The sequence below is a fragment of the Lagenorhynchus albirostris genome, chromosome 19 (assembly GCF_949774975.1).
Source record: "Lagenorhynchus albirostris chromosome 19, mLagAlb1.1, whole genome shotgun sequence".
Lineage (NCBI taxonomy): Eukaryota > Metazoa > Chordata > Mammalia > Artiodactyla > Delphinidae > Lagenorhynchus > Lagenorhynchus albirostris.
In genome coordinates, this window is record NC_083113.1 from 60,034,250 (window position 1) to 60,047,406 (window position 13,157).

Here is a 13,157-nt window from a genome sequence, read left to right on the forward strand (position 1 = left end):
GCTGGTGAGTGCTGGTCGGCCCTGATCCTCTGTGCGGGAATCTCCCCGGTTTGCCCTCCGCACCCCTGTGGCTGCGCTCTCCTCCGCGGCTCCAAAGCTCCCCCCTCCGCCCCCCGCAGTCTCCGCCTGCGAAGGGGCTCCTAGTGTGTGGACACCTTTCCTCCTTCACGGCTCCCTCCCACTGGTGCAGGGCCCGTCCTTATTCTTTTGTCTCTATTTATTCTTTTTCTTTTGCCCTACCCAGGTACGTGGGGAGTTTCTTGCCTTTTGGGCGGTCTGAGGTCTTCTGCCAGCGTTCAGTAGGTGTTCTGTAGGAGTTGTTCCACGTGTAGATGTATTTCTGGGGTATCTGTGAGGAGGAAGGTGATCTCCATGTCTTACTCTTCCGCCATCTTCCCCTCCTTCCCTGAATCTTGTTGAATGCTTTTTTCGGCGTCTGTCGAGATGATCATGTGGTTTTTGCTTATGTGGTGTATCGCAGTGATTTCCATGCGTTGAACCATCCTTGTGAACTTGCGATGAATCCCACTTGGTCGTGGTGTGTGATCTTTTTTATGTGTTGTTGGATTCGGTTTGCTAATATTTTGAGAATTTTTGCATCTATATTCTTCAGAGATACTGGCCTGTAACTTTCCTTTTTGGTGGTGTCTTTGTCTGGTTTTGTTATCAGGGTGATGGTGGCTTCATAGCATGTCTTTGGGAGTGTTCCCTCCTCTTCCATTTTTTTGGCAAGAGTTTTAGAAGGATCGGTATAAGTTCTTTTTTGTATGTTTGGTAGAATTCACCTGTGAGGCCGTCTGGTCCTGGACTCGTGTTTGTAGGGAGTTTTTTTAAATTACAGATTCTGTTTCACTTCTAGTGATCAGTCTTTTCAAATTATCTATTTCTTCCTGATACAGTTTCGGTGGGCTGTATGTTTCTAGGAACTTGTCAGTTTCTTCTAGGTTGTTGAATTTGTTGGCATACCCTTGTTCATAGTAGTTTCCCTTACGGTTTTTTATCTTTCTGTGGCATCAGTTGTTATGTTTCCTTTTTCATTTCTTATTTTATTTGGGTTCTCTCTCTTTTCTTTTTGGTGAGCCTGGCCAGAGGTTTGTCCATCGTGTTTATCCTTCCAAAGAACCAACTCTTAGTTTTATTGATTTATTTCTATTTTTTAATCTGTTTTATTTCTTTCTTCTCTGATCTTTACTGTTTCCTTCCTTCTGCTGAGTTTCGGTTTTGCTTGTTCTTCTTTCCCTAATTCTTTTAAGTGGTAGGTTAGGTTGTTTGAGGTTTTTCTTGTTGTTAGAGGAAGGCCTGTACTGTTATGAACTTCCTGTAACAGCTGCTTTTGCTGCATCCCATAGCTTTGGATGGTTCTGTTTTCTTTTCCTTTTTTTTTTTTATTTTTGTATGGTTGTATTTTCATTTTTTCAAGGTATTTTTAAATTTCCTCTTTGATTTCATCATTAATTAACCCATTGGTTTTTGAGTAGCATGTTGTTATCGTTTTTTTCCCATTTCTTTTTTTTCCTAATGTCTGATCTTATTTGTTAGAACATCTCATTTTTTAAAAAATTTGGTTAGTTTCATGTTAGATAATGAATTTTCTCAGCTTTATTTCTTGCTTTAAATTTTTATTTTATTTATTTGGTTAGTTTCATGTTAGATGATGAATATTTTCTCAGCTTTATTTCTTGCTTTAAATTTTTATTTTATTTATTTGGTTAGTTTCATGTTAGATAGTGAATATTTTCTGTTTTATTTCTTGTTTTCAATTTTTATTTTATTTATTTGGCTGCATCGGGTCTTGGTTGTGGCACGCGGGATCCTTGTTGCAGCGCACGGGCTTCTCTCTAGTGGCACGTGGGCTCTCTAGTTGTGGCGCACGGGCTCCAGAGCACGTGGGCTTAATAGTTGTGGCGTGCGGGCTTAGTTGCTCTGTGGCATGTGGGATCTTAGTTCCCCGACCAGAGATTGAACCCACATCCCCTGCATTGGAAGGCGGATTCTTTACCACTGCGCCACCAGTGAACTCCTAGAACATTTCATTTTTTAAAAAAATTTATTTACTTTATTTTTGGCTGCGTTGGGTCTTCATTGCTGTGCACAGCCTTTCTCTAGTTGTGATGAGCAGGGGCTACTCTTTGTTGCAGTGCACAAGCTTCTCATTGCAGTGGCTTCTCTTGTTGCAGAGCACAGGCTCTAGGCATGCGGGCTTCAGTAGTTATGGCACGTGGGCTCAGTAGTTGTGGCTCGTGGGCTCTAGAGCACAGGCTCAGTAGTTGTGGCACACGGGCTTAGTTGCTCCGCGGCATGTGGGATCTTCCCGGACCAGGGCTCAAACCCGTGTCCCTTGCATTGGCAGGCGGATTGTTAACCCCTGCACCAGCAGGGATGTCCGAACATCTCATTTTTGACTGGACTCAGAGGTAGAAGCTCTGAGAGAGGACAGCCTCCATCTCTTGACAATCTGTTGCCGGCATTTTTCTTTGGCCTTCTTCATTCTCTTGGCAAAGAGTTTAGCATATTCTGCACTCTCTGCCTTAGTTTTCCTAGAATGCTGTTTCTTCAGAGCAATACACCGACATTTGTGTTGCAGAACACATGGAGTAAAAAGACACTGAATCTTGTGTGCTTTGGTCCTAGATTTCTTACCTTTGTTTAGGGGTTTCTCACAACATACTGGTGGACATCATCTTCTTTGGAGAGACTGAAAAGTTTGTGGATTCTGCTAGCTTTTTTTATTGATTGATTGATTTTTTATTTTTTGGCTGTGTTGGGTCTTCGTTGCTGCATGTGGTCATTCTCTAGTTGTGGCGAGTGGGGGCTACTCTTTGTTGTGGTGCGTGGGCTTCTCATTGAGGTGGCTTCTCTTGTTGTGGAGCACGGGGTCTAGGTGTGTGGGCTTCAGTAGTTGCGGCACGTGGGCTCAGTAGTTGTGGCTCGGGGGCTTAGTTGCTCCGAGGCATGTGGGATCTTCCTGGCCCAGGGCTCGAACCTGTGTCTGAAGCGTTGGCAGGCGGATTCTTTTTTTTTTTTTTGTGGTATGCGGGCCTCTCACTGTTGTGGCCTCTTCCATTGTGGAGCACAGACTCCGGATGCGCAGGCTCAGCGGCCATGGCTCACAGGCCCAGCCCTCTGCGGCATGTGGGATCCTCCCAGACTGGGGCATGAACCCACGTCCCCTGCATCGGCAGGCAGATTCCCAACCACTGCGCCACCAGGGAAGCCCCAGGCAGGTGGATTCTTAACCACTGAGCCACCAGGGAAGTCCCTCTGCTTGCTCTTTTGGGTCCCAGGCAATGAGGCACAGTAGTATCGGTGAGTCTGGTAATATTTTTCTCCCTTTTTTTAATGAAGACCAAATTGAGACCACTCAGATTGGCATCCACAGTGCAACCCCATACAGATTTGTGAATTCTTTCTCCAGTTCTCCTTGGTCTGTAACAGGAATGTCCCTTATTCAGTAGCAGGTGTACGCAGCCATGGGTTAAGACACCCTGCTTTATGGGGAAACCCTGTTTGTCATTCCCACCACTGATTCGGACCACATAACCCTTCCATTCTTCACCCAGAGTGTCAGCAGCCACTTCTCTGGCCATAGGATTCTCATAAAAGGTACGAAGTTTTCATTCATCATCCACTTCAGTGAGTTTCTGGCAGCCAGTGGCCAGGAAGGAAATCTTCAGCTTCATCCTTGAGTGGCCGGCTGCACCCAAGGCACCACGTGAAAGAGCTCATTTCTTCTTCTGTGGTTAATCGCTAGTTGCATGCCATTGTGGTCAGAGAAGATGCTTGATAGAATTTCTATACTCTGAAATTTGTTGAGGCTTATTTTATGCCCTCGTATGTGGTCGGTCCTGTATAATGTTCCATGTGCCCTGAAAGGAATGTGTATTCTGGTTGTTTTGGGTGTAATGTCAGTTAAGTCTTACTGTTCTGTTGTATCATTGGGGATCTCTCTTGCCTCACTGATTCTCTGTCTAGAGGCCCTGAGTGGGGCCTCAATACTATTATTGTATCCCTGTCAGTTTCTGTCTTTATGTCTGATATTTGTTCTGCGTATTTGAGTGCTCCTATATAAGGAGCATATATGTTGACGAGTGTAATATCCTCTCCTTGTGTTCATCCTTTATTAGTATATAGCGTCCTTCTTTATCTTTCTTCATGGCTTTTGTTTTGAAGTCTATTTTGTCTGATATGAGTATTGCGACCCCCACTTTCTTGTCATTTGTTTTCATGAAATATCTTTTTCCATCCCCTTACTTTCAATCTGTGTGTGTCCTTTGCCCTAAAGTGGGTCTCCTGTAGGCAGCATATTGTAGGCTCTTTTTTTTTTTTTAATCCAATCTGCCACTCTGTGTCTTTTGATTGGAGCTTTTAGTCCATTGACATTTTAAGGTAATTATTGACAACTTTTTGTTTTTCCTTTTGTGGTTTGATGTGTTTTTTTGGCCGTGCCATGTGGCTTGAGGGATGTTAGTTCCCCTACCAGGGACTGAACCCGGGCCCTTGGCAGTGAGAGCTTGGAGTCCTAAGGCACTGGACCGCCAGGGAATTCCCCGATGATTTTCTCTTGAATTATACTTACGTCCTCTTCTTTTTGGTTTTTGTGAGTCTATTGTATGTTTTTGATTTGTGGTTGCCCTGGTTTTCAAGTATGTTAACCCCTTCCTATATCTGCTTGCCCTAGACTGGTAGTCATATAGGCTCAAACACATTCTAGGAAATGAAAAAAAGTCTACATTTTCTTACTCTCCTCCCCCAACATTTTTTTTCCCCCCAACATTTTATGATTTTGACGTCCCTTTTTACATCTTCATGTTCATCCTTTTGCTGTTCATTCTGGTTATCATTCAGTTTCACAGAAATTTTTTGATTTTTAAAAAATGTGTGTACTGGCTTATTTAAGTGATTTATTTTCCAATTGTGATTTTTCTCTTTCCTGTAGATTCTTAGTTCTGTTCTATTTAGAGAAGACCTTTCAGTATTTCCTTTAGGATAGGTTTAATATTGCTGTATTCTTTTAGCTTTTGCTTGTCTGAGAAATTCTTTCTCTCTCCTTTATTCTAAATGATAATCTTGCTGGGTAGAATGTCCTAGGCTGCAGATTTTTCCCTTCCAGGACTTTGACTGTCTTGCCGCTCCCTTCTGGCCCGCAGCGTTTCTGTAGAGAAATCAGCTGACAGCCTAATGGGGGTTCCCTTGTCACTAACTCTTCGTTTTTCTCTTGCTGCCTTTAGAATCCTCTCTTAATCTTTAACTTTTGCCATTTTTTTTTTGAAGATGTTGGGGGTAGGAGTTTATTAATTAATTTATTTTTGCTGTTGGGTCTTCGTTTCTGTGCGAGGGCTTTCTCTCTAGTTGTGGTAAGCGGGGGCCACTCTTCATCGCGGTGCATGGGCTCACTATCGCGGCCTCTTGTTGCGGAGCACAGGCTCCAGACGCGCAGGCTGAGTTGTGGCTCACGGGCCCAGTTGCTCCGCGGCATGTGGAATCCTCCCAGACCAGGGCTCGAACCCATGTCCGCTGCATTGGCAGGCGGATTCTCAACCACTGCGCCACCAGGGAAGCCCAACTTTTGCCATTTTTATTGTAGTGTGTCTTGCTGTGGGTTTGTGTGGGTTTACCTGCTTTGGGACCCCCTGTGCTTCCTCTACCTGGATATGTTTCCTTCTTTAGATTTGGAAAGTTTTCAGCCGTCATTTCTTCAGATACATTTGTGGTACCCTTTTCTCTTTCTTTCCATTCTGGAATCCCTATTATGTGTCGATTGGCACACTTTATATTCTCCCATAGGCCTCTTATATTGCTTTTTTTTTTCATTTGGCTTTCTGCTTTTCTGATTGGGTCATTTCCTCATTTCCATTGGTCTACCTTCACTTATTCATTCTTCTGCATTATTAATTCTGCTGTTCATTGCCTTTAGCTCAGCTTTTGTCTCTGCAACTGAGTTTTCTAATTTTTTTTGGTACCCTTCAGAGTTTGTTTCTTTTTTATAGTACTCTGCATTTCTGTCGATAGCCTTTCTTTTTTTAAAAAAAATGTATTTATTTATTTATGGCTACATTGGGTCTTTGTTGCTGCGCGCGGGCTTTCTCTAGTTGCGGCGAGTGAGGGCTACTCTTCATTGCGGTGTGCAGGCTCCTCATTGCGGTGGCTTCTCTTGTTGCAGAGCATGGGCTCTAGGCACGTGGGCTTCAGTAGTTGTGGTGCATGGGCTTCAGCAGTTGTGGCTTGCGGGCTCTAGAGCGCAGGCTCAGTAGCTGTGGCACACGGGCTTGGGTGCTCCATGGCATGTGGGATCTTCCCGGACCAGGGCTCGAACCTGTGTCCCCTGCATTGGCAGGCGGATTCTTAACCACTGCGCCACCAGGGAAGTCCCCGATAGCCTTTCTTAATTCCTTACTTTCCTTTTTGAACTCAGTGTCTGTTGGAGCGAAGCGGTCTGTGTTGTTTCTTGCAGCAGAATTCTCTTGGTCTTTTAACTGGAGTGGTTCCTCTTCTTATTTCTCTTACTCTGTGCGTTTAGGAGAAACAATTGTCAGCTGTGGTTTTGGAGGGCTGTTGACACGTGGGGGCATCCCTGTGTAGCTCTCGTGGGTTTAATATATTTGGTACCAGGGCTGCTCTTAGTATGGATGCCTGTCAGCTCTTTCCTCAGTGTGTGCTGGTGGTTAATCCCCTTGCTAGGGGTGTGCAGACGTGGCAGCTGGTGACCAGTCCTGGGTTTCTCGACAGTGGTGGCAGCTTAGGCACACCCCGGGAGTATGCGACGGGAGTGGAGCTGGCTCACGATGCCTCCTGGAGCCCGTGCAGTTGGCGATCACACACGCAGGGGAAAAGGCTATGATTGCAGGTCCCGCTCCCCCTCTCAGGCACCCCCCAAACAATGGTGCCCGGCCTCCAAGGCAACCCAGGCTTCCTCTGCGTACACCCTCAGTTGCAGTTGCACCAGATTGCAGCCCTACCACCCAGGCTGTCTCCACACAATCACCCCAAGTTTTCTCCCCAGGTCTGACCTCCGAGGCCTGAATTTCAGCACCCATTCCACCCCCCGCCCAGGTGACCACCGTTATATTTTCTGTCTGTCTGATTTTGACTACTCACAGTACCTCCTATAAGTGGAATTGTACAGTATTTGTCTTATTTCATTTAGCATAACGTCCTTAAGGCTCATCCATGCTCTAGCATCTGTCAGTATGTATCAGGTATATACGCCACCTTTTCTTTATCCATTCATCTGTCAGTGGATAGCTGGGTTTGTTCCATGTTGTAGCCGTTGTGAATAGTGCTGTGATGAACGTGGGCCGTACAAGTATGTCTCTGAGACCCTGGTTTCAATTCCTTTGGGTATGTACCCAGAAGGGGGATTGCCAGATCCCATGGTAAGTATACTTGATGAACCTCCATACTGTTCTCCATAGTGGCTGTACCATTGTACGTTCCCACCAGCAGTGCACGGGGGTTCCAAATTCTCCACACCCTCCCCAGGTGCTTGTTGTTTTCTGTTGGTGGTGTTGTTAGTAGCCATCCTAATGAGTGTCGGGGTATCTCATTGTGGTTCTCATCTGCATTTCCCTAGTGATTAGTGATGTTGAGCATTTGTTCATGAGCTTATTGACCACTTGTGTATCTTCTGTGGGGAAAGGACTATTCAAGTCCTTTGCCCATTTTTGAAATTTTTTTTTTTTGCAGTTGAGTTTTACGGGTTCTCTCTTTATATCCTGGATACTAATCCCTTTTTGTTCTCTGGGGCCCACCGCTGCACAGCCATGTGGCGAGAGCATCTGTGCCGTTGTGTCTCATGGCAGGAAGTCCCACGCAGAGCCAGGAAAGGGACGTCACGATGTCACAGTGTCACTGTGGTGTAGACGCGCTTGCCGCAGCAGGACCAGCGCCTACAGCGGGCGGGACCTCTGAGTGCAGGGGCTGCGGGGTGGCCTGGCGTTGCTGACGCCAGGCTGTGCCAGATGAACAGGTGCGGCCCAGCCCCTGCTGCTTCGAAAGACGCTGGGCATGAAGGCTCTGGCCCCGCCCCAGGGCCACTCGAGGTGGGGCCGGCCGGGGTGGGGGCGCAGGGATTCGCACAGAGGGGAATGCAGAGTCGGGGCGTCTCTGAGGCAGAAACCGAGAGCTTGGGTCGGGCCAGGCAGCCCAGAAAGAGGAAACCACCTCCAGCTGGTCTGGGGCACCGTCAAGGCTGCTCTGTGAGGCATGCTGCTGGACAGGGCTGGGTTCTCACTCCCAAGTGGGGTCACGTCTGCAGCTCCCGCCTGTGCCAGGCACAGGACGCACGGGGGAGGGAGCGAGGTGCCCGAGGACTCCAGCAAGGGCTAGGGCCACCCCTGACCCCCTGCCTGGCCCTGCAGCCTCCACCCCTTGCCCTCCAGCTCGAGCCAGCCGTTGGACGGGAACTGTGGATGGAGCAGGCAGGACGGTTGCCTCTGCTCAGAAGGGGCCCCTGGCCTGGCCCTGTGCGCACCCCCCTCAGAGAGGAGCACAGACCCCAGGTCACGCTGGGCTCAGATCTCCGACTCCTGCCCCGCGAGCCGGTTTTCAGGCGGAACACACATCCCGGGTGGGGACTCCCACGTGGCAGCCCCACGGGGAGTCGGGAGACAGTGGTCCCTCTGTAGCCGTGCCACCCAGGGGACCTGCTGCCCCAGCACATGCCCCGCCCATCTCCTGCCCGCTCTGATGGGCCCTGGGAAAGAGCCTCTGGGTAGCCCGTGCTGTCCCGGCCAGCAGCCCCAGTCGTCCGTTGAGTGGAGGGCAGGAAAGCCAGGGGTGAGTATATTTGTTTCAAAATTATAAGCTACTCATTTGGTAGGAAAAAAAGTGGAAGACAGTGGGATTTCCAGGGTGGGAACCCCCCCCTCACAGCCACGTCCACCCTCCTGAGGGGGCTGTCGTGTACAAAGAGCATTTAATTAATTTATTTATTTCTTTACACATAACTGAAGTGATGTTACAGTACATAAGTTATTTACAACTGTGCAGTAATGTGTTGCAAAATAAATTATCTAGAAGGCAGCAAAAGTACATTGTGAACGTGTATAAAACTGTACAGCGTTTACGGGTACACTTTTTATATGATTATTGGCTCTGTAGTGTTTCAAGTTATGTTCTCAGAAAGAGAAACAAAATGCCCAAGATTAAAGGAAAAAATATACAAACCACGTGGATTTGACTCCATTAAAAACACAACCCGGAGTCCTGCCTGCGTGTCCCTGTGAGGCGGGCGGGCGGGCGGGCGGGCGGCGCAGCCAGGCCCTCGCCCGGCCCAGCGTCCCAGCCCAGATCTCGGGCTGGGACCGTCGGCAGCTTCGTGGCGACAGGACGGCTGCCGGCCCGAAGCTCTCCCCACCCTCTGACCCGGAGGCCGCTGTTGGTGAGGGGTGGACGCCTTAACTTTTATTCTCTTTAGTCGATCAGAAATGAAACAAGGAATTTAAAAAAACGCTCTCCATCCTGCAGCTCCTGAGATGCCTGTGCAGCCGCCGGAAAAGAGCCTGAGGCTGCCGTGTCCGTGCCCGCGTCCCCGGCTCTGCGTCCTCCCGCGGCGGCGGATGTGAGAGAGCCGCGCGCCAGAGGCCCAGCGCGGGCTTCTCCCTGGATGTCCCCACCGGGGACGTGGTCTCCTTCCACCGCCCGGACTCGGCGGCGGACTGGGGGGCTCGCCTGTGACCCGGGCAGCTGTCCCACCGCGTCAGGCCGGAAGGAGCACGAAGTCGTCGTTGACGTCGACCATGGGCACGTAGAAGGACGGCACCTCGTTCACACACAGGGACTTGTGCCCGGCGGGGTCCAGCTCCTGCACCTTCAGCTGCCACTCCATCCTCTGCACAGCGTTGAGGGCCGCGGCCTCGTGCTGCTGCCGCATCAGGAGACACGTCTACGCGGGAAACGCAGCAGGTGAGGGGAGGGGAGGCAAGACCCCGGCCGCCCCCCGCACCCATTCCCCCTGCCGCAGCGCCTCCCGGGAGGTCGGGGCGGGGGACCCTTTCGCGCTCTGGCCTCAGGACGACCTCTTGCGTCTGGGTCTCGTCCTGCGCGGTGAGTGGCCTTGCTGACCACACGGGGGTCTGTCCATCATCCCTGCTCTGTGCCCCCACCCTGGGGGTTTCAGCACAGCCTCTAGTCAGAACTCATAATAGCTTTGCTCTTCTGTTTTCATTTTCCATTTATCTTATTTATGGTTGGTGACATTGGCTTCATTTGCACTCACAGTGGAAATTATGCCTTTTAGAAATGCACTTAGTTTTTAAAAATTAATGTTCACGTGTTTACTCTTAAGCGGGTACTAAGTAAGGTAAACAGTTATACTACTAAAGGCGTACTCTGTATTTCATGTTGAGAAGGGAGAATGTTGAAACTGAAATAATGACGGTACCTGGGTTACCAACAGCACGTGGGGGGGGGCGGCGTTTGGGGTACAAGGCAGGTGACACAGAGCACAGCGGGCGAAAAGACCAGCCTTCATGTGGACAGAGTTAACGGCGTGACAGTGTGCAGGAAGATCATCTTATTTTCTTCGACGTGCACACAAGCATGTAGGGCCAGGTATCACAATTTCTGATTTGCTTAAAATAGTTCAGTTAAAAAAAGTGTTCTGGAAACAAGCCCCACAGGCCCCAGCGGCCAGCCGTGTCCTCCTCGGCACGCCTGGGCCGCTTGTCATCCTCAGGGAGGCTTGAACAAAAGGCGTGGCAGCTCAGACACCCTCAGGAGTCCAGCTGCTTTCATCTAATTTAGAGCGTTCTTGACTAGAATTGTACGTACCCCTGAGTTTTCAGTTACTAAAATGAAATTGTTTGTTGGGCTAAACCCCTGAAACATGACCAGCATGTCCGGAGAGTTGTCCCAGGGCTGCAGGAACTGAGGGTGGGCAGCCTGTCTCCTGAATAGGACCTCGTCCACCCTCTGCTCTGAGACCAGTGGCCACGCGGGTGGCCGTTTCGTGCCCCTGCACTCTCCGTACTTCACCAATTCCTTTTTCTATCCATCTATTTTTCTTATTGGTTTGTAAGTTCTTGGCACATTAAGGAAATGAGACTTAACGTTGTCTTTGTAATGTACCAAATCTAACTTCACTTCGGTCAGAAATTTTTTCTCTCTTGTAAGTTTCCCGTGCAGCTCCCTTCAGGCTGGCTGGTGGTGGGAGGAGTGACCGCGGGACCCCCGAACGGTCACCTTTGCAGCTTGTTAGAAACACGGCCTGGACCCGGCCTCAGCTGGGCCTGAACGCCCTGTAGGCTGGTTCCTCTCTGCTCTGGCCTCTGGCCTCCTGGCCGCCCCTCTGGGTGCGCTGCCGCAGTGCCGGAGGCAGGGTCACTGAGGCAAGGGGTGAGGCTGGCAGCCCAGCGTGGGAGCCTGGGTCACGCCTCCATCAGCTCCACGCAGCAGGCCCTGCCTCCTGGGGCTTCCCGGTGGTGCCGGCTTCTAGGTGTTAATTCTGTAACGGGCACGTCACTGCCGGTCAGTGTTCACGGGGGACCCCGGGTGCAACCCTCGCACCTGCAGACAAGGACTTGCTTCTTACTTGCTAATCTCTCTCTATCTCCCCCCCATCCTCTGCCCGCTGCACTGGTCAGCACAGCCAGGGGCAGGGGTGATGGGTGGATGCTGTGACCTTTGAGGAGGGCTCAAGGTGGGGTCCCACAGAGGTCTGACCGCCAGCTGGTGACAGGAGCTGCTCCCCGCACACCTGGACAGGAGGGAAGACACTCTAAGAGGCAACATGGGGGCGGGGAGGCCTCAGCTCCCTCACTGCCAGCTGGGCTCAGAGCGAGTCTGAAGCTGCCTCTTCCGAACACGGCCCTGCCGCCCCCGCCCAGAAGAGCCCTGGCCCCGCCGCCGCCGCCGGGGCCGGGGCTCACCTTCATGCGGTCATACTTGTCGTCCACGTCCTGCAGCCAGGAGATGAACTGGCGGGCGTTGAACCGGTCCCGCACTGACTTGTTCTCATCACCCTGGCGGGAGAGTGAAGCACGTGTGGGCGTCCGGGAGGGGTGGGCCTGGCACGCCAAGCCCCGGGTCCCCCAGTCAAGGGCTCCCTCCCCCACCAGCTCTCCACGCCGTCCGTGGGGGGAGCTGCCCTGTGGTGACTCGGGACCCCGGCGGCGCCTTCAGGCTCCCCTCCGTCTCCTGGGGAGGCCCCAGGGCGAGCCGGCGAGGGTAAAAAGCGGCAGTGACTTTTCCTTTGACAGAACGTCTGCGAGGCCTGGGGTGGCTGCAGGCCGCCCACGGTGGACTGTGGTTTTACAGGCAGGGCAGCCTCGGGAGCAGTAGGTCCCCACAGGCTCTTGCCGGCTGGGTTTGCAGGGCCTCCCGGGTCTCGGGGCAGGAAAGTCTCCCTCTCGCCCAGCCACACGCAACCACCTGCCTGGGGAAAGCCCAGGCCCCCACTACAAAGGGGCTTGAGGGGAGGAGGCTGCAGCCTGAGAGTCCTGTCTGTCTCCGTGACATTCAGAGGAAACCCAGCAATCCCTTGAAGGTGAGCAGATTCTTTTTTCTTTCAGATGCAAAAATCAAAAAAAGCAAAGCTTCCACCCAATCCCTAAAATACTTTGTGGACAAATGTTTTTACTTTAGGGAAAATTAGTTGCTATGCGTAGTACGTTCAAGTAGAAACTTAAAGAGGTATCCTTAAAGGTTACGTGTGAGGACCCTTTAAGGCACTAAAAAGAAATCAGGTTTAACTGAACCACCGTACGTCACCATGCGGCCAACTTGGGAATGCTGCTCAGACACCCAGGGGTCATGTGATCCACCTGTGGGCCTGGGGTCACTAGGGGCCTCCGTCAGGAGGGAACTCAGCACCGAGGCCTGGCCCAGAATGACACGCTCTGGGCTGAGAGTCACAGTGGCTGCGGGGGAGGAGAGAACATCAGGGGGGACGGGAATCGACTTGCTTTCTGCACATTTTAGATCTCCCGTGTGTCAGCTGACGGGTGGGGCCCTCAGGAGCACAGGTACCACAGGGACAGCGGTCAGCTGGGGAAGGGTGTGACCTCATGGGACAAACACAGCCCTGGGGGCAGAAGGAGGCGGGCTGGACTCTGGTGGACAGACGAGGCACACCGTGTGTCCAATTGCTGGGCGCGCCCTGGGCCCGCGTGCCCGTCGGGGGCAGCAGCCCTGTGGTCCCCAGCGTGACAGCCTCGCTG

At 51.1% G+C, this 13,157-nt stretch overlaps 1 protein-coding gene and 1 pseudogene across 11 annotated transcripts in view; both read right to left on the reverse strand.

The window, feature by feature from the left end:
• Window positions 1–2,392: 2,392 nt before the first annotated feature.
• LOC132509608 (small ribosomal subunit protein eS6-like) lies at window positions 2,393–3,680 on the reverse strand (annotated as a pseudogene).
• A 5,233-nt stretch (window positions 3,681–8,913) lies between these two features.
• The window catches only part of ANKRD11 (ankyrin repeat domain containing 11), a 172,865-nt gene continuing 168,621 nt past the window's right edge, over window positions 8,914–13,157 (reverse strand). For 9 of the 11 annotated variants that reach the window (XM_060130819.1, XM_060130827.1, XM_060130817.1 and 6 more), the window contains 2 exons: window positions 11,868–11,960; window positions 8,914–9,883 (listed from right to left, as the gene is read on the reverse strand). In XM_060130819.1, the coding sequence (XP_059986802.1) occupies window positions 9,698–9,883; window positions 11,868–11,960 (279 nt within the window). In that variant the 3' untranslated portion in view covers window positions 8,914–9,697. Of the gene's footprint in view, window positions 9,884–11,530; window positions 11,696–11,867; window positions 11,961–13,157 lie in introns of all 11 variants that reach the window. The other 2 variants (XM_060130824.1, XM_060130826.1) reach the window with 2 other exon arrangements.